Source organism: Rhopalosiphum padi, chromosome 2 (genome assembly GCF_020882245.1).
Source record: "Rhopalosiphum padi isolate XX-2018 chromosome 2, ASM2088224v1, whole genome shotgun sequence".
NCBI lineage: Eukaryota > Metazoa > Arthropoda > Insecta > Hemiptera > Aphididae > Rhopalosiphum > Rhopalosiphum padi.
Genome location: NC_083598.1, coordinates 18928592 through 18950082, shown reverse-complemented (window position 1 = coordinate 18950082; position 21491 = coordinate 18928592). Strand labels below are relative to the sequence as shown.

Below are 21491 nucleotides of genomic sequence, written 5' to 3'. Positions count from 1 at the left end.
CCGTGTTATATAATATGTGTACGTCAAATACTTTGGACACAACAATGAAATTTAATCACAGCTATTTGAACACACAAATTGTTTGTAATTAACGAATATTATTCGGTCAAATAATACGAACCGAGATTTCGCCTCAGAAGCTGGTCTTTTGTTCCCGTGAAACATATTCGGGGTAATCGCTCTCTGTGGACTTTTAGACATTTCATTCAATCTTTAAAATTATTTGATTATGTGACAACCTCTTGTAATCTCCATTTGTTCTGTTGTTGTGTTAATTATTTCGTCATTTTCATTCATGCGATTGATATATTTTACTATAATATTATATACATACTTACTGTGATCAAACTGTTATTTACTTATATATATCGTATTTAATACACTTGCAGGATCAGCAATGATTAGCTCAGTAGGTGAAAATAATTTTGGCGAAAAATATGAGAGGATAAAAATTTCAATTTATGAAGCTATAGAGTGCGCATCTTAAGTTTATAGAGTTGTTAATTTCATCTGTACAGTTCAACCAATAAATTACGAACATAAATAGATAACAATTTTATAAAGAACGATAATATAATAATTTTTACGTGATTATGACATGAGCTAGACAATTTTTTAATTCAATTCTATATAACGTATTTGTGTTTAGACAAAATATATTGTTGTATATTGTGCTACATTATCTATTGTTACAGGTGTTTGATGAAAAACAACAATTTTAAGGAGTCAGCGCCGGTGTTCACCAAACATCTGATTGACCGCAGAGTGGAAATAAACTCTACGGTCCGATTATCGTGTCAAGTAAACGGGTTGCCCGTGCCGTTGGTTTTGTGGTACAAGGACGGTCAACCATTAGACTTTTCGGGTACGTACATTTTTCTCTTGTGTTTCAATTTTTGTTGATTTTCAAAATAATCGAAAATCAACAAAAAATTTTAATGTGACAAAATCGTCTTGAAGTCTTTGCGTGATAAGATCAGCTAATAAACCTCTCATTGGTAATACTCCACCCAAAAATATTAAAATTATCATTAAATATTATTATATTATAATAATATTATATAATATTAAATTTTACGGCAAATAATGCGTTCTTCGCAATTCAGATAATTTTAGAGCTACTAAATAATTATATATTTATATATAAATATGATGACGCTTTTGCATCTTTTTTTAGTAGGTGGAACGGAGGGCGACAGGAAACCGCCAGTCAGGGACGATTCGGACGACTTTTACACCCTGGAACTGACCGGAGTCAAATACGACGACAGCGGTGCTTACGCGGCGGTGGCATCCAACGCGATCGGAAAGGCATCCACTCGGTGCGTTCTGGAAGTGTTCAACAAGAACCGAACCGATCCAGCAGTACCTACGTTCATTTTCGGTCTGCCAACAACCAGCAAAGCTGTGGACTCGATCGTTTTGAGCGCACAAATCGATGCGTTCCGTCCCGTCAAAGTAGAATGGTGAGTATCCAATAATTTTTATCAATAATTTTTATGTGCCAGAATTTAAATCTAATATGGGCTAGATTAGATAAGATTTAGCATTTAGGTTCTTAATATTTGCAGTCAAGGTAGTCATCGGTTGATGGATGATTTATTAGTTAATTGAATCATTCAACTAATTGACTCAAACACACCTGGCACCAATTAGTAAGTAATAACACAAGGAAAAATGTGTATACTAAATTCACTACATCGGTTAATATAGGTTAAATTAAAATACATAGTTGGATAAATATCTTAATGTTTGTATTGATTCACATCTGATTTAACATGGTTTATTAGTATGTACAATTTAGTGAATACAATGAATTCGTAATTTGTAAATAATAATGAATATTTATATAAGTATACACCTAGCTTAATTACTCCATTTACTTTAAATTTTTAAAAATTTAATTTCAATATTTATTAATTATATACCTATTTGTTTATTATTAAATGTCTGTATATTATTATATTTCTATTATTTATTAATTTAGACGTATTAAAATACATATTTTATTCTCGTCCTCTTCGCCTTAATGACTATTTGGTTAATATTTAATAAATATAGACTGAAATTTCAAAAACACTGCGCCCAGAGTAAGTCCAATTTCGCTAACTACTACTGCAATACATCTATTAGCGGAGTAATAATAACATATAATTACTCATGTTAGAATTCATTTAATTTTAAACTTAAACCTGATAGACCGTATTGTAATGATTTTTAACATCACAAAAAATACGATATGCATACGAGAAACCTGTATACAAACATAAACAATTAAAAAGTATAGTTATTGTATATTACGAGTATTATCATAACAACTAAATTATTTTACGTGTTTTGATATAAATAATTAAATAAAATTTGTTTAATTTTTATTTATAGGTTCAGAGACGGTGTTCAATTAAGAAACGGACGGAGGGTAGACATTATTACTGATCACGACGGAAATCTAGAACTTAGGATAGCGTGTGTAACAATTCGGGATTCGGGTACTTATATGTTAAGGGTATCTAATGACACAGGTACGGTAGAAAGTCGGTGCGATGTCAATGTAGTGGAACGTGAACATAACGACACGGGAATGGAACAGATCTCTTTGATTAATCATTTGTGAGTAAAATATAATAAAATTTATATATCCAGGGGGTAGGCACTTTATGTGATACATCATGAATCATTTACTGGTCTCTACAGTGTGTTCAAATATCAGTTCAAATTTTAAATCATTGGTCATTTCATTTTTATTTGATGAAATATATAGATAAGAAAATTTATCAAAACCTATTTCAAATATCCAACTTTTTATATAAAAAATATCTGATCATTTAATTGTTGTAAAAATTATGTCGTTTATTAAAAAAATAATTCTATATATTTATATATTTTTTCAATATATCTAACTTAAATATTAACTGTATTGTGAACACTGCTGTCATTATTTTTAAAATACTACACAAGATAACATAATATCAATCTAATAATTACATCTCGAATAGATATTCAAAAAAACCAAAATTCGTCGTAAAACCAAAATTTCAAGAAGTCGAAGAAGGCCAAGAAGTAATTATCGATTCAGAGATCGTGGGTGATCCTTTACCGAAAATTACGTGGCTCAGGGACGGTTTAAAGGTAAGATTCATTATTATAATTTACATTATTTGCTATACACTGGATATTATGATACTTATATGATTATAATAGGAAAAAATACCATAGGTTTTTTATGATTCATAATATTTTTGATAAAATGATGTACATTTTAATACAAATTACCAATGCGTTAGCAAGTCACGTCAACATATTATTATATTTAATTGCATAGAGAAACTTTCTCAATACACATAATAATATAATATATTATAAATTGTAATATTAAGACATAGGTATTTTGTATTATACCTATTATCATATAATTATTTACTGCATTTTAAGAGTAGAATGTGCGTACTTGCTACAATAATTCAAATTGTAACATCACTGAACTAATGTTTACATTTATTTGTATATATATGACTCATGTTATACATATTGTAATGTCTGTTGTTTGTATCTTAATATATCGTACGGCAGTGGTCTTCAACTAATAAGTTCAGAAATGGGTATAATTATATTAATTAATAATAATCTTAAAAAAAATTGAAATTTACTTAATTCAATTTCATATTGTTTAAATAAATTGAAAAATATTCTATCTTTACACACAAACAGTAAAAAACTTTATTTTCAACGCATTTTGTAAGTTTCTGACTGATTTATTTCCTAACCGTTTGGACATGCCAACCAAAAAAATTAATCATTAATATAATTATAACGTCATAATTTAACGTTATAGTATCTAAGTTGGTTTTAGCAACCGATAAATAATATAATTACGTTATCATAGTAACACAAATAAAATTAAAAAAAAAAATAACAAATTCATAATTATTTAGATACAATTTTTTTCCATAGTAGGATTTTTCATAAGTTTAGCCTTATATAGCGACCGATGATTAAAATTATTGCTTTAGTATAGAAGCCTCGTTTATACATATGTTTTATAATTATAATTTTAAAAACATGTTTCAATGTTTTTTTACACAATGAAGAAAATATCGAGCAGCACATTACGTTTTCCTTTTTTTTATACAATGTATATCAATTATGATGTTGCGAGGAGCAGCAAATATGTTGTGTTAATCGTAGTATTTTATATGTAGGGCTACATTAAATAAGTCTTGTAATATTTTATAATATTTTTTTTATCATTATGAGTCACAAAATATAAATATTAACTAAAATAATTCGTGAATTGTATAGATCACCTGTATTTTATAAAAGTCTTATAAATGCCATACAGTTAAAATAAGTATAATGAAAAGAGTTTATAGAAACTACCTACAAGGAAGTCACTAAATTTGCGATGTTGTAAAATGAGTCTTATATATAATGCATGGCATCATCGTCATTCGTCATATTACAATATTTACTCGTTCGTCGTTCAGGAAATCCATAGTCATGTTTTCGAAAACATAAAATAAAACAGTCTAGTCGCCTCACCGTTACACTCGTTTTCGAGTGATGCCGCCTACAGCACAGAACCAAATGCCAGGTCCGCGAACGAAATGTCCTTTTCTGGCAAAACTTAATATATTAATGTATTATCCGAGTCAACGGCGCGCGTAGCTTTAAGCTATGTAATACACACACATATATATATTATATAGGTATCTATAATATATATATCGGTAGGTACTTACCGATAACTAGGTATATATTATAATAATAATATGCTGCATTATGATATTTTATATGCGAATTTATACGGACCGTTAGACAAAGTCATGTTTTCCCGCGGCACCGAAGACCGCGCGCGAGCAAGCATTGTTGTTTGCCGCTGTCACCGCAGCCGCCGCCGCTACTGTAGTAGCGTATTATATTATATTATATAGTAACCGTGTGAGCCGCGATATTATAATACCAGCTAATAATAATAATAAGACTTACCTATTACGCCGGTACCTGTATCATTAGATTATAAATTAGGAATAAATACGTTTCGTTCGATGGCGGCTCTCCGCAGGGAACGCACGAAATCGCATGAAAATAACGACTCGCGCTGAAAGCTACGCGTCTCTCGTCGTCGTCGTCATCGTCATCGACCGGCCGCACAATTACCCGGGTAATATATTGTTAATTGGGCCCATATTTGGAACCGTGGCCATATATTATTATTATGATAATTATTATTATTGCGAAACCAGATTTCTGACCGTTCGAAAACCGCCGCCGCCGTGGTATCCGGCCGTCGTACCGCGCATTATAATGCGAGGTGCCCATATCGGCCATATCTATATAATAATAATATAACATTATCCATAATACCTAATACATATAGACGACATTATACGACAACATTATAATAATATTACCATCGGAGCTATTTTTTTTTTATAGTGATATCAAATAGGATATGCCGCGGCTGTCGAGCACAAAGTCTGTCGAAACGAAATGATTTTGCGGTATGTACGGCATAGTAAATGTCAAAAAAGCCGTCAGCCGCTGGTGCATGACGTGCTGCATTTGAGACTTAAGCAAGCATGCACGTGACATGACTTGCGCCACTTGTATAAACGTGTTGTTATTATTGTATTATTATACTTATCGAGGCGATATCGTGCGCGGAAATGTAAACAGAATTTAGATTGAATTCCGACTACGATAATAACGGACGATAACAGCTCATAACATTGTTGTGCAACAAGACGTATAAATATTATAATGTGCAAACGCTGCAGTTAACAGCTATTATAATGCAGTATATTGTATAGTACCTAACTATGTGAATTAATTGGAAAGTAACCAAAGTCCATGATGGAGTACGAATATTTAATGCCGTTTTTTAAATTCAATTTATGACTATAAGAGCATCTCTTTTACCGTATTTACGAAAAAAAAATTAAAATTAAATTAGGTAAAGCAGGATTAGTGACTTATTAATCATCAAACTTTTTATCTATCTATTATAATGATATCCAATCACAGTATATTCACAATGTTTATAGGTTTACTTATAGGTAATTTGTAATTTACTATTCTTTTTTAGTCTCGTAGAAACCCTTTCAGCATTTCATTGATATTGACTTTAGGCACAATTAGTTTTTAACTTTTGTGAAGGGCTAGAATTATTTGCGGGGCATATTAATTGTTGTAGGTATAAGATTACACAGGTGTGTACCACAGGGGGGGAGGGGTTTAGGTCTGGACCTCTCCCATTGGTTATTTGGTTGACGGAAATTAAAATTCTTAAGGTTTAAACCTCTAATTGTATAATACTTTTTACATATTTAATAGTATATTATATATGTATAATAAAAATTGATCGAATTAACCGCCTTGTGGTAGAAACTTATAGGTATTATGTACGTGTTATCCTTGAAGCGAATGGAGACGATGGAAATTACGCGCACGTTCATTTGTTTAGAGAACAAAACAAATTCAACAAATTTAGATATAGTAATATATATATGTAGTAACTAAATATCATATTATTTTGCATATACACAGGGTTATTGTTAAATATACTTATGTATACCACTATACCAGGTGGTTAAAGATTTTTATACCTTAAGACGTGACGATACAGCTTTTTTCCTTTACCATTATTTCATCTGTAAATGTTTAAGCTGAATAGGTTTTTTTAAATGTTGATGTTCACGAATCAAAATTATAAAAAGTAGTTTCTTATTTGTTGAATTTTTTGTACTTAGGATGATTCTCTTTAATAATGGTTTTATTTTTTGTATAAAATATAAATAAGACTTAATATTTATATGGTTATACAAAAATTTACTGAATATGCTAATGGATTTAAACATAATTTAATGAGACATTAAATTAATTACTTTGTTATGTTATCCAGCTATAGTCTAGTGTTACTAAATGTTAATAGATGCAATTTACTTACCATAATTTTTCAAATCATTATGACCCTTGTAACTTCTAAACCTATATTATATTATATTAATATAAATTGCAAGTCTGTTAGGGTGTTATATGGAATATTATTCTTATAGAACACAGTTTAATATCTGAGAAACTATTTGTTTAAATTAAACTTATCAAAAAAAAATTTGCTTAAGAATTTACTGTAAGAACCTTACATAGATGTGGCGCAAAAAAATTGTTTTTATGAAGGTATGCGGGAATAGATTTAAAAAACTAATTTAAAAAATCATAAATTGAATAAATGCATAATTAAAGAATAATGAGGATGATAATATGCTTAGTAAATCACTCCGTATGTTTATAGTATAGGCATTGTATATTTTTGTTATTGTATACACGTGCACTAAAAATCATAAATCAGGCGCCATACGGCCGCTAACCGGATGTAACACATACCTATATAGGGTATACACACGCGAATGTCAAAAAAAAAAAATTAAACGTCCCGCGATTAAATTTTAAAAACCAAAACAATACAAGACGTAATGACAATAAAACGATATAAACATTATATTGCGCGTGTAGTGTGTAGTGCAGCAAATCGATTATTTTTTATTGTTTAAATGTATATACTATATATTATTATATATTTATATACACGAGAGTGCACGCGCGCACGTCGTTATAATATAACAATAAATTAATTGTCGCGTCGTGTCCGTTTCGAAAATCGGCAAACGTGATGAAATTCGTGAACGGTTTAGGTACTACAATCCGAGATGCCATCGACCATAATGATAATGATTACTATTATTATTGTTATAATTTTATTTTTTTATTACGATATATTGCGATTGTTGTATAATAATATGCGCGTCCATTGTTCTACAGCAGCGATGCTTAATATTCGCAATCGAAAAATGGATGAAGCGATCGCGAGCTTATACCTTTTTGATTTGCATGTAGTTACTATCTTATATTATAGAGTTGTACGTACACGAGAGAGAATAATAATAAAAAAAATCAAAATAATAGTATTAACACACACGTACCTACAATCACTATCATCGGCATCCGCAATCGACGAGGCGTTTATACGATGTAGGTATATGGATATTTTATACGTGTTGTCCGCATTCGTAATATTATGCAATTTTTATCATAATCGAACGAATTATATTTCTGAAATTTTTTATATTATTTTTGTTCGTCGCTTATACGTACTTATATGTACCTAGCATGTCTTTTACATCCACGGGACTATCCAGCAATCCAGCATAATAATATAATAATAATTAGGTACCTATTTATAATATTATACATTATTACGAGTATATCACAAGTTGTTATTGTTATTGTATTATGAATTTTACACAAAAATAACTTTACTTACGCCAATCTGTATACGTCATATTAAAAAGAGGTAGAATATTATGTGTACATAGATGCTGCATTTCTGGATGATATCTGTTCACCGAAATTATTCGTGTTATGAGTAATGACATATAAATTGCGGTACATATAATAAGCGACTAGTGCGTTACTATGTAAGTAACAATACAATAATAGACGTATGGTATGAAACATTGAAACCACTTAGTTGTCTATCGCTAAATAAGTTAATTTTAAACGACGGAACGGAACAGATCATTTCAATGAATACTAAATATATCAACTGTATATACAATATACATAGGATTTAAAATATTTGTTAATAATTTTATTTTGATTAGTTTTTCAACATTTAAAAATCTTCTTGTTTGTAAGTGATTGCTTATCTATGTTATGTGGAATACAAGGCGATTTTTTAAACACTCATCATCTAGAAAATAATAAATACCTATCAATGTTTTGGAAAATCTATGTTGTTGTATTATCTAAGTCATTGCAAAATAATACATGTTAAACATTCAATTCTTTTTATAACTAAAATATATTAACTATTCGACCAAAATTTTCAGAAAAAGACTTTAAAAAGTAAAATTAAAAATTAGTAAAAATATGTATAATAACATGTAGGTATAATGGACATAGTACACAGTACATCTATGTAATTCATATATGCAGTTGTTTGTTCTCGTGACGTATGTTATAGCATGGTACGCTATTATTATAGTATATTATATTATAAAATATATAATATGTACTATAAACACGTATTTTTCGTTACTATTATGGTTAAAGCAATTCTTGGCATTTGAGTATTATACGACAAATTCTGGCCGAGGATTTCTCAAATAATATTATATATCACATTGTTTTGAGCATATATTATACATACGCGGGCTATATCTCATGACGTTTCTTTTACAGCGTTCGCTGCCATGTATGGGTTTGAAAGATAACTACTAACTAGTGATCTAATTTTATCATATTCTCTATTGTACTTGCAAATTATTACATAAAATCCGTTCGCCGCATCACAACGAACATTATTATATATTATTTTATGCTATATGATCCGTACGTATAATATTACGTCTTAACGTCTGTAGTATGTAAATATTAAATACGTATATGCACACTGCGTGGCGTTCTGAGTAGGTGGGAAATAAAATATAATATTGCATCAAAAGTTTTGATATTATCAATATTATCACAGAACAATATATTGTTATAATTATTTTATTTATTTATTTTAACAATAAACCAATATCAAATAATAATATTAAAGTAGCACTTGTTCATTTTACTAAGATTTATTAAAATATAAAATAAATTTAATAAATTATATTGTTCTGTGATATTATTAACATTGTGTTATTATTAGTTTGAATCGCCGACGCGGGACAAACTGAGCCCTCGGGTGTAGCCGTCGCGTTATAAAACGATTTGTGGTTTATATTATTATTATTATTATTATTGGTTTTTTTTTCTACGAGATTTTAATCACTCAATCTCATTAAGCATCGGGCGGGAGTCCATTAAACGGTGGCAACATGAAATGATCCCGCCGGGCAAACCGAGCGCGTGCAATAATTTATAATATCCTATATAAGACCATTAATACGCGTGCTTTATACATTGTTTCTCCACTCTTCCCTTCTTCATAACCCACCAACTGCACACCTTTCATTTTATTCGTCGCGTGATTTTCTAACGCGTTCGAATGATAATATATACAATATACAGGTGTTAGATCGTTGTGGAGTTATCGCTTCGGTCGTGTAGCATTATCCCGTTATAATTATCATCATCATCACCGTCATCATTGCTACCTATATTATTACAGTGTACTACATAATATAGGTACGGTGCAACTGCGATAATTTTTTTATATTATTATTATTGCTATATATACACGCCGCTACCGCAGTAAAGGGCAAAAATCGTTTCAACTTTTATACGGTTTGCGATACAGGGTACTTGTAATACTACACATTTAATTTTGTTTGCAATTTTTTGTCAAACCATTTTTCTTAAGCTACTAACATTTTTTTTTAAACGGTTAACTATGTTTTTGTTTTTTTTCTAAATGTTGTATTCAGCTAAATGGGAAGAACAAAACTCACGAAATTTTTGACGAGTACCCACATTCGAATACCGAACAACATAGTAATATTGTTTTATTTCGCACGATTACATTTTATTATTTCAGAATAGCACGCATTGCAGTTCATGATATCTAATCCGATTAAAATCCTTTATTAAAAATATAATAGTAAAAAATTAGATTATTTTTTTTTTAAAATGGTATTATAGTACTAAAACTCAGAAAAATCAATGGGGTTAACGAGATTATTTTCCTTTAAAAGAACCACTCTGTATATATTGAACTATTGAGGACCACGACATGGACGACTTTACGACGTGTCACCATGCGATTTAATTTATTTCATGAAGCGTATATAAATATAATTTTTTTCCAGTCACACGCGTTTCACACGACTAAATGGCGTTCGCATAAAATATACTCGTATACATTAATCCTCTCACACTGCCGCCGCCAGAGCAACTTTTATTATTACACTACTTGCGAGCCGATCGGACGGCGTGTGATATTATTATTGTAAGTAAACGAAGCGGTTTAATAGTAAGCAGGTAGATAGAAGAGTATTGGTAACGCATGTCTATTCGCGAACCGTTCGTATTGCCATCGATTATAATATTACTGATTTAAAACGTATATTATACCACATTACATAACATACGTTATTCACATCTGAGTGGGAGGAGGGATAAAAATTAATTTGACTATTGCGTTTTTCGAGTAATATACTTAAAAATATACTGTATAAATACTTTAATAGGCAAGATAGTGGTCTGAGTTGAAAAGGTTTTCGAGTTCGATGACCCGACCGTAAATATATATAATATTGTGATTCCGTTAAGGATCTTGAATAATATAGTTTCATGTTTGCCGTTTGCGTTTCCTTAAAGTTTTTACGTGGACAAATACGTATTAGCAAAACACTGTGCAGTGTATAACTAATGTCGTATTTGTGTAAAATGCGTTTATTCTATAATGACGTCTAAGTGGATCAAGTATATTTGTCGTAGTTTCTTAATTTAAAATATAATATTTTGACTATACCAAACCATTATTTTAAATGTTTTTACACTCGAAACGTTTTAATATATCTCATTATAATATAATAGATAGAATAAAGTTTTTCTAACATCTAACATAAGCAGAAACGAATAAATATGTAGTTTTAATTATGTAAAAAAAAAAATGTAATAATGCAAACCGATTGTTTTAATAATATTATAACAATTTTTATAAAGGCACTGAATACATTTCTCTAGTGGTATATGTGAAAATTAGTTTCGTGTGGTATATTTTATCGTGTTTGTTATGTAAGCGCACTTTAGATTTCATCAATAGATTATAGTGAATCAATTTATCTAAAAAAATACATTAAACAAACGGTGTTGAGTTACCTCTAGTCTTTAGTAGGTTCTACTATACCTGGATGTACGACAATTTTTAAACATGCACTCTCGTAAACTTGCCAAGTGGTCCTAAAATGAATAAATCTCTGAGGTGGGTCAAGACGAACAACTATATGTATACCTTACTGTAAGTAATAAAAGTAATTTTCGAAACGATATACCGACGTACCTGTACTGTTCAGATAATATATTTTATACGCAAAATCATAATTCATAAGCATATAATACCATAATATAAGTATTGCATAAAATTAATAAATCATTTTATATATTATAATAATTTCTAGTAATTTGTATAAATAAAATAATTTTCACAAATGATAATATGTTGCGGTTTCGGGAAATTGTCACTCTGCGTCATAGGTACTTAATCAGAAAGAAATTATTTTTAATATTTAAATTAAATTCTTATTATATATTATATCATAAATGACGTAGTATTTACCCATTCCTATAATATCCATTCGTATATCTGCAAAATGTCATTGTTACATAAAACCTATTTATTTATGTATTTGTATGAAAAATATGTATTTTTATGATAATCTAATTGAGTGTAATTAATTCAAACTTACTTTTTTTTAACCGTAGAGTATAATTCAAAAATTTTGGCTTAGCTATAAATAATGACTAATGAGTGCAGTTTGACAAAACATCATAAAGTAGTATATATTAATATATTATAATATAGTATACGAAGGTATATATTTACAAATTGTGGTACCTACTGCAGTATTCATGAATACTAGTGTTAGGTATATACAATTAGTGCATTTAATTTCAAACTAAATGTAGATTGCTTAAAAAATGTAATTTGTTTGTGGTTTAAATTACTGATAATATTGATTAGGTATCTAAGGTTTATACCAATGATTTTCAATCTGTGCATCAGAGCTTCCAGAGACGTTGTCGGTTATAATCAAGAGAGCCGTATCCCAGGCACGTAGACAAAAAAAATTTCGGGGGGGGGGGTTAAAGTTAACCACCCTTGTATACGTGCCTGCCGTATTCATAGTAGAAACTAAAAAACTGTTAAACTTTTTTTTATTATTATCAATATTCGTATCAGTATACGTATTTTATTTAAAAATCAAAAGGAGTTGTGGACCCAAAAAGGTTGAAAACTACTGGTTTATACGATATTATAAAATTATACGATAATCGTAATAGATGAAAAAATGAATAAAAAAAAACTATGTGAATATTAATGCGTTTATAATTTTAAGATACGTTTCTCGAATCAGCCGGAAATAACACATATAGTTCTTAATTAAGTTTTAGTTGTATTAATTATAAAAGTGTATAACCTTGATCCGAATTAAAATCATTTTAGTTATGGTATGCCTCTGGTTTATTAGCAATAATTATTAAAGGCAAACATTTATAATATGAAAATAGTTCACAGCACTGTATATAAAAATATATATATCATATAATAGGACCATGAATGCCGAAAATTTATATATATTCATGATCTTTATAGATATTATATAATACATTAAATATACTATATAGTATATACACTCAAAACTTTTAGATCAATGAATGATCACTTGCAAAAATATTGCAGCTGCCAAATTGTATATACATTATAATAATAATCGTTGTAATTGGACGAAGCCATATTTTCTTGTTTAAGACCATGATGTATATATTATATATGTTTACATTATTCAAATGTTGAATATACATTACATAAATTATATATATATATATATAGGTGCGATGTAAACAAACGGTACAACTGCAGTTGCAGTGGCCGAGTGATATATTATTATACATTAGGAGACAAATTGACCAGCAGGTAACTTCGAGTTTAGTACAGGGATACAGTTATTACATGGTATATTATATATGTATTGTATATTGTTATTGTAGCGTATAGTTTGTGCGTATGTCAACTGTAAAGGATAAACCGTTTGTCCGTTCGCACTATAATAATATATTATTATTTATTACTAAGTACGAACTATAAATCGTTTATACCACGCGTATAATGCGAGTGTGTGCGTGTTTGCTGTGTGATTTGTTATATTAGGCATACATTCAGATTCAGAAAACGATTTGCATAAGATACGTGTTTTGTGTATAATAGTATGAGACACGAATAACTATCAATGTGAATGGCACTGAGTGCACAGAGTGGTGGCCGAAAGGAATAGGTAACCCTTGTAGCTGCTTACAAGTTACAATCGATATATTTTATTAAATTGTTGTCGTTCGCGTATTTTATACCATCGGACATAACCAATATTAAATAAATAGACTGTAAACATAAAAGTGTATACAATATTAATTTCTAATAATTTCATTTTCAAACAAAATAATTGCAGGTACGAGAGATTTAGAAAACACCTCTGTTTCTCGCAATAATCTACTTTTCGGATCATCCTATTCTCGTCTAAATCGCATAATATACAATATAAGTTCAAACGGCGATTAATACGATGTATATAGTGGATCGCTAAAAAATGTGATTATATTAAAAACAAACTAGTTTAAAATAAATAAGTTACACGATAATCTGTCATGTTTAACGACAAACTGAAAAATGTAACTCTGCTGTAGTGCTGCGGTGTGCAGTGTTATAACTTAAAATTATTACTATTAAAACGTTGCGAGGCATGAAAATCATCGAATCGTCACTCGTCAGTATGATACAAAAAAAACAATTACAAAGTATATTGTGTGAAGTGTGAAGTAATATCGCGGAGGAAAAATGTTGCGTACCATACACATGAGCTTTTAATTATAATGAAAAACATACAGGTGCATAACAGACAATGGACTTTCGTTGATAAGAGAAATACACAATGTCGTTTAGAACGACAATGCCACGTTATAAACCTTGTCGAAATGAAATAATTATCTTATTATGAACAAAATAATGTCTCCACCGTCATAATATAGTATTTTTATCACGTTCAAATTATCCTCGATATAACGATACGTCCTGCATGTGGTTAACCATTGGGTGAAATTGAACCATAGAATAGATTAAATCAAAATTGAAACTGTGGCCGCCTAAATTTTAATTCGTTATTTTGAAAGTGCTTATCACTGAATCTATTCGGTGATAATATGTTTTATTTTGTACACAAATTAAAAAAATTAACGATTTCACCCCTTAAAATCAACTCCCTCTCAAACTAACCATTCTTATTATTAATAAATCTATAAAATTAATTATTACTACTTTTTATTTAAAACATTTACTACCATATTATATTATACATCATATTATTCATATTATAGTATTATCCCTTAAGATAAAAAAATTCCGTGTTCCTGGGTGACATTAATACCAATACTGGTCTATTGTAAATATTCTATTGAAAAAATTTCTTGTTAAATTTTAGGTAAACACCACAGAACTGATAAGCCCTTTCAATATGGTTGACCATATTTTTGAGCGGCTGTAAGAACCACGTATTTCCTTATCAGTTTCCATTCTGATTCAATCTGTTCTATTTGGAAGTCTTTTTCTAATATACCTAAGTAATAATATATTATTACTATAATATTATATAATATAAGTACGCGATATAATGGGTTGTAATTCAGGGCTACATATATTTAGGATTTTTCAAAAACTGTGGATAAGCGAAAAGCTTGGATCGTGGTTAGAACTTCTAAAATAGAAACATGTGGAAGTCTAATTCTCACACATCATCTATCATTCATTAAATACGGTTAAAGTAAAAGCGGTTGGGGGGGGGGGGGTTGAAATTTGAACCTTTTTTCATCTCTCTAAATATGCCATTGGATATTATTTAATTTTGCCATTAATTAAATAATTAATATAATAAACAGAATTTTATCACACTAATTTTTCTAATTTTTTTTAAATAACTAAAAAAAACCACGGTAGTGAAATAAAAATCATTCAGGCTGTTTACCAAGCCCATGAATTGTATAATATTATATGTTTCGTTCGTGTACGTATTCGGATGACGTGTGGGGCCACGCGTTTGGGGTAGTCCGAAGACGTCTTGATACATATATTACAATACGCATATTTTACCAAAGTTATACTGAATAAGTAGCGTTTTTAATTTAAGCAATTATCTCTCACTCTATATGTATTATCCACACGGATTCGTATTAATTATATATATAATGATACTCATCGTCCGGCCGCGATATTATCATATAATATATTAATTTTATTTTTATGTGTGGCTCATTATTGATGTTAAATAAACAAAGAAACACGCGTTAACTCAAGCGTATCGACGGAAAAATACGACGCACATCCGCGCTGAGAATGGCCGACGCCCGCGATCGTCTTTCTTAGAGGCCAAATACTAAAATTTATAGGTAGGTACAATATACATGTAGGTCATCCATTTTTACGAACTGCACATATGAGATACTTACGTGAGTAAAGGGCTGTAGACTGTAGTGGTATGACATATTATTGTTATCCGTGAATTACAATATATTATGTCCATTATCGTAATATTTAATCGATTATATCTCATTCGAGTCTTTATTTTTATTTTTAATTCATAAACATTTTTTTTAAAAATATCATCAACTCGCATAGCAAATATATCTATGGGTAAAAGCAAAAATATGGTTTATAATTCATATCGCCACAGAACAACGGTAGCCTTTTAAATGCCACCAAAATTTAATTGTTTTTAAATTAAATTAAATTACATTTACTAACGCCATGTACAATAAAAACGTGAAAACAAAGTGAACGAATACTTCAAAAACCATTAAATGTTTTGCTTATTATACAGTCTTTGTATCATGCTATTATACGTGTAACCCATAAATTGTATGTTATAACTTATAAGTAGCCATTGCGATGTTGTTGTGTCTGCCTATGTTTTTTATTTCATATTTTGAAATAATCGTTCAGCCCTTCAGTGGAATTTCCGAACAGTACATTCTGATATAGCATAAAATATAATATTATATACTAATGTCACGGCTGATATATGAATATGGGTGAGTTTTGGCGAGAGTACACGATAATATTATACTAATTGATCTTTTTTACCGTTCAATGAGTACACAGTATATAGCTGCAATGGTACCATACATTGACCCGCACCATATTTGGTATTTTGAAGTATACACATATGTACGCACCTTAATTTGTAAATTATTATTACACCATTATACAATTTGTCAGAAAGGCATTAACATTGACGATAACGAACATTTTTGAATAACGCTATATTAAAAAAAAAAAAATGGTTTACAGTGTTGTATAGATCGTCTCTCGAGAAGTATCATAGTTTTATGCAGTTGCCATACCAGTGGCTATAATAGTTATATTTATTTATTTATTTAAATTATTTACGGGAATTTCGCTCAATTATATGTCTAAGACTTAAAGTGTATCAAAAAATAACCTTTCGGCTTAAGTCCCTTTTATAATATTAAATATTCTCTATTCTATTATTAGTTAAGTATGTGGTCATGATGGTAATGAATAGTTACTACGAAGCTATCACATAAAACGACAACGTATCATGTTTCTTTTCTTAAGTATTAATTATTGTGTATAACTTTGAATAAAAACTTTATTGAGTAACAACAAAAATAAATGATATATCGTATATTGCAACTATTTATAATATTTCTATTAAATTTTAAGTCGTATCATAGACGAACCGGGTCTTTTATCAGTTTTATCTCAATTTTTCGCAAATACGTATTTTTGTGATGAAACCGATTAGTATTAAATATTTGTCTAGAAAATCTTCAGTTAAGTTTTCCGCATGAAATACTTGATTATATTCTACTCGTTAGTGTATAACTATTAGACAGTATATTATTATTACTTTATAGTTTATAGTACACAGCAGAGTGATTTACAAAGCATACTCGCACCTTTTTTCTTCTTCAATATAATACAGTTAGGTATACAAAATATGTTTATGGAATTTTTAAATATTTTACATAAAGACTATATTATTATAAAATTCGTTAAATTTGTTTGCACTATTTATGGAGTATTTTGTGTAACATACTTTTGTTTTTAAATGACAACCCCTCCTTTTCTATTGCAAATTATTTAGTGGATAATTTTGACGTGTATTATACGAGTACGTGATTTGTAATATTATGTATAATATAGGTCTATGATAATGTATTTAGAAGATATAATAAAGGGTCATAGTAAATATTTAATCTCGAAAAATACACTGAAAAAAAAGTTTTTTGTCTGAATAATATATGTACACCGAAAGTAAATAAAACAATATAAAATACGTTTTGTACCATTATTTTCAAACAATTTATTTTCAGCTGTATCATTTTCAAGTAAAATATTTTTTGTGTGTTTTATTTTCATATTGAATAGTTTTCAGACTTAATACTTTTGTGTTAAAATATTTTTTTGGATATAATATTTTTTATAAAAATATTTTCGAATATTTTTTTACCCATCGAATATTTTGTTCATTATCAAACAAAAAAAAAGTGGCTAACATGCTTATTAAGAAAATCCCATAAGAAAAGCCACTAATCCGATATTTTGCGGCATAGTATCACATCATTGAATGTACGTTACTACAAACACACACACACACACACACATATTATGTATTCTTACTATATGTCTTGTACCGTAATCACGGTGTCGTATAAATGCGCGTACATATTATGTATAATGCATGATACGCATTTATCGCCAATGCCTCCGACCGACAATATTTCAGACCGTTTGACATTAAAAACCACGCATTAAATTCGTATTATATATAATAAATATATATTTTTTTGTTGCCACCGCTGGTCGCGGTTACTCGCACCATAAGTGCGGTAATTGGTATCCTTAGCGAGCCGTCTACAGCGACTGCTGAGCCCATTTCATAGTGATATGATATAACAAAATAGCATAATGTATTGTACTATTATGAATTTATATCCATCGCGTATTTTATTAACCCGTCGCCACACTATGCGGCATCGGTATGCTATCGTGTCGTGGTTCACAAACGTCGTTGTACTTATGTATATATAATTGTTATAGACGTTGCCATACACGTAAGTTTAGTTTCTGAGAACAGTTTATAAGAGTACCTACTCCATATACAGCTGTAAATACGTACCTACATCACTCCGTACATCGACTCTACGGTCGATCGCACCACATTTGAGGCGTCTTCTATTTTAAAAAACGATTTTTTTTCCAAATGGTAGAAAGTATTATTTGACATTCAAATTTTTATTTAAGGTTTTGAGATTTGATGTATAAGAATTTTTTAATGAAGAATGTTATCAAGATGAGTAATTTATATAAACTGCAACATAATTACACTTATATATGTTATAAATTATTTACTACTAAAATATTTATAGATTTCTTAAGCTAGATAAACTTTCAATTAGTATATTTCGATGTTGTTTAAATAGGTTTAAGAATATTTAAAAAAAATGCGTATTCCATACATGTTGGTTTGAATTAATTAATAATAATAGATATCTAGAATATATACTTATACTATCAAATTTTTACTATCGATGAAATGTTATTATGATTAAAAAAAAAGTATATACAGTAATACATTTTTTCACTGAACTTGAACATGAATTGACGTTATTATAATGTTTAAAATTGGTTAAACGTATTAAATAAACATTAAACAGACATCATAAATACCTACCAATCTCAGCATAAATGTTTATAATAAAAATATTATTTTTATAATGAAATCAATTATTATTAATATTATATAATATAATTTTAATCATTTGCATTAGTTGTCGAGTATTTTATATAAATATATTATACACGTGCATTTTTTTTACAAAATATAATAAAATAAATCTTAAACTAAATTGAAAAAATTAAAAAAACGGTTTATACGAAATAATATTATGATGCAGAGTAGCGTAGGTACTTAAATTTTTATTTACACATTATATTAATATGCAGTGTTATTATCAAATAATGAAATAACCATTCAATTGTTTCAAATATCTGAAAAATGTTTTCTGAACCCTATTGTCTATGTGCATAATTTAAATAATTTAAAAATATTAAATCGCTTTGATTTTTTTATCAATTTAACTGATTGTTGTGGTATAATAATCTATAATATACTACGAGTGTAACTTATATACAAACCCACATCGTGATTTTGTGCATTATAAATCACACTTTAATCGTTAAAGTACGATATTGTTTATGATTCATATTTTGAATACAAAAATACATTCTGTTTTTATCGTGTATTTTGTTATTATTGTTATTAATAAGGCTATAAAATAATATTAGGCTATATAATAATATTTTTATCAATATCATGGTTTAATTTTTTTTACTATGCATAATAATTATAATATATATACATTACTGTCTACAACTAGTGTGTACATAATAATTAAGACGAAATTTATAATTTTAATATGTAGTAAACCATGAATCATGTTAAGCTATAACATTAATAATTCAATAACAATAATATATTTGTATTTAACATAAATGATGGTATATTGTAAAATATACCGACATTGAAATACGATGGATTCGGACTATTACACGTTCGTATGAATAAAAATGTATTGAATCTGCGATAATTTTTTTTTTTTTTATTATTGTCTATAATCAACAATTGGTTAAACGAATTTAATATGGAAGTCATCTAATAACGTTGCTGTAGTATTATAGTATGGACTATGGAGAACAAAACTACAAAACATTTTTATTGTCGTTAAAATATGTCAGTTATTAATATTGTTATTTGACGTCGTAAATGGCAAAATATCCAAATATATATCCAAAAAATAAGAATACAAAATACCCATGACGTTGAATATATAATAACGTAATATGTTCTATGTGACAAAAACGCAAAGATCGCCATAACAAGAAGCCGTATGACAAATTGTAGACGTATGTATATGGAATCTAATTAAAAATGATTATGCAGCATTTAAAATGGGTATGCTTGTCGAAAGAAAATAAGTTGATGGATACATAAAACATCCATTAAGATTAGTAAAACGATTTAATATATGATTGGGTACACTGTCGCAATTATGATAATGAGTAGACGCAAAATCAATAACTTAAAACGAACAAATATAACTATGTCTACATTTTAGCGCGATGTTTACGTACTAAGTTAAAATTTGACGTAGAACTATTTACATTATAATACCCAAACAACTATAAAATACTGCGTGACGTTTTTCCACTCATAATAATTTTGTATTACAAATATACGTACTACACTGACTACACTAAAGATCATTTGTGGAAATTGAGGCTTAGACTTATACTATATAAATTCATCTTGGACTTGTCTGAAAATGATAGGAAATACAATTTTAAAATCGTAGGTTACGAATGTGGTCCGTGGAACATTTTGATAAGCATAGATTATAGTCATATAAATAATATGAATATAAAAATAAAATAATAAATATTTAAACTGAAAAAAATGTTTTACTTTCCATGAACTTAAAATACGTTTTAAATCATCCCGTTAATGGGGGTTGCGATCGGAGTGTTTTACCTTTTGGCAACAACATGTAGAAATTATAGTAATAATTAAAAATAAATTCCTTAATTAGGTATATTTAAATCGAATATTTTATATATTTTTATTAACAAAATTGCTTCCAAATTTTCATAAGTTTGAATATTTATTTAATAAATAAAAACAACTAAGAAATTTTGTAACATTATTATTTGT

General features: G+C 28.7%; 1 protein-coding gene across 7 annotated transcripts in view; it reads left to right on the top strand.

Moving 5' to 3' along the window:
- LOC132923359 (uncharacterized) overlaps nt 1–21491 on the top strand; it is a 185322-nt gene that overhangs the window by 46982 nt on the left and 116849 nt on the right. For 6 of the 7 annotated variants that reach the window (XM_060987310.1, XM_060987309.1, XM_060987307.1 and 3 more), the window contains exons 21-24: nt 696–865; nt 1178–1466; nt 2383–2610; nt 2997–3129. In XM_060987310.1, the coding sequence (XP_060843293.1) occupies nt 696–865; nt 1178–1466; nt 2383–2610; nt 2997–3129 (820 nt within the window). The remainder of the gene's footprint in view (nt 1–695; nt 866–1177; nt 1467–2382; nt 2611–2996; nt 3130–21491) is intronic. The other variant, XM_060987305.1, reaches the window with a different exon arrangement.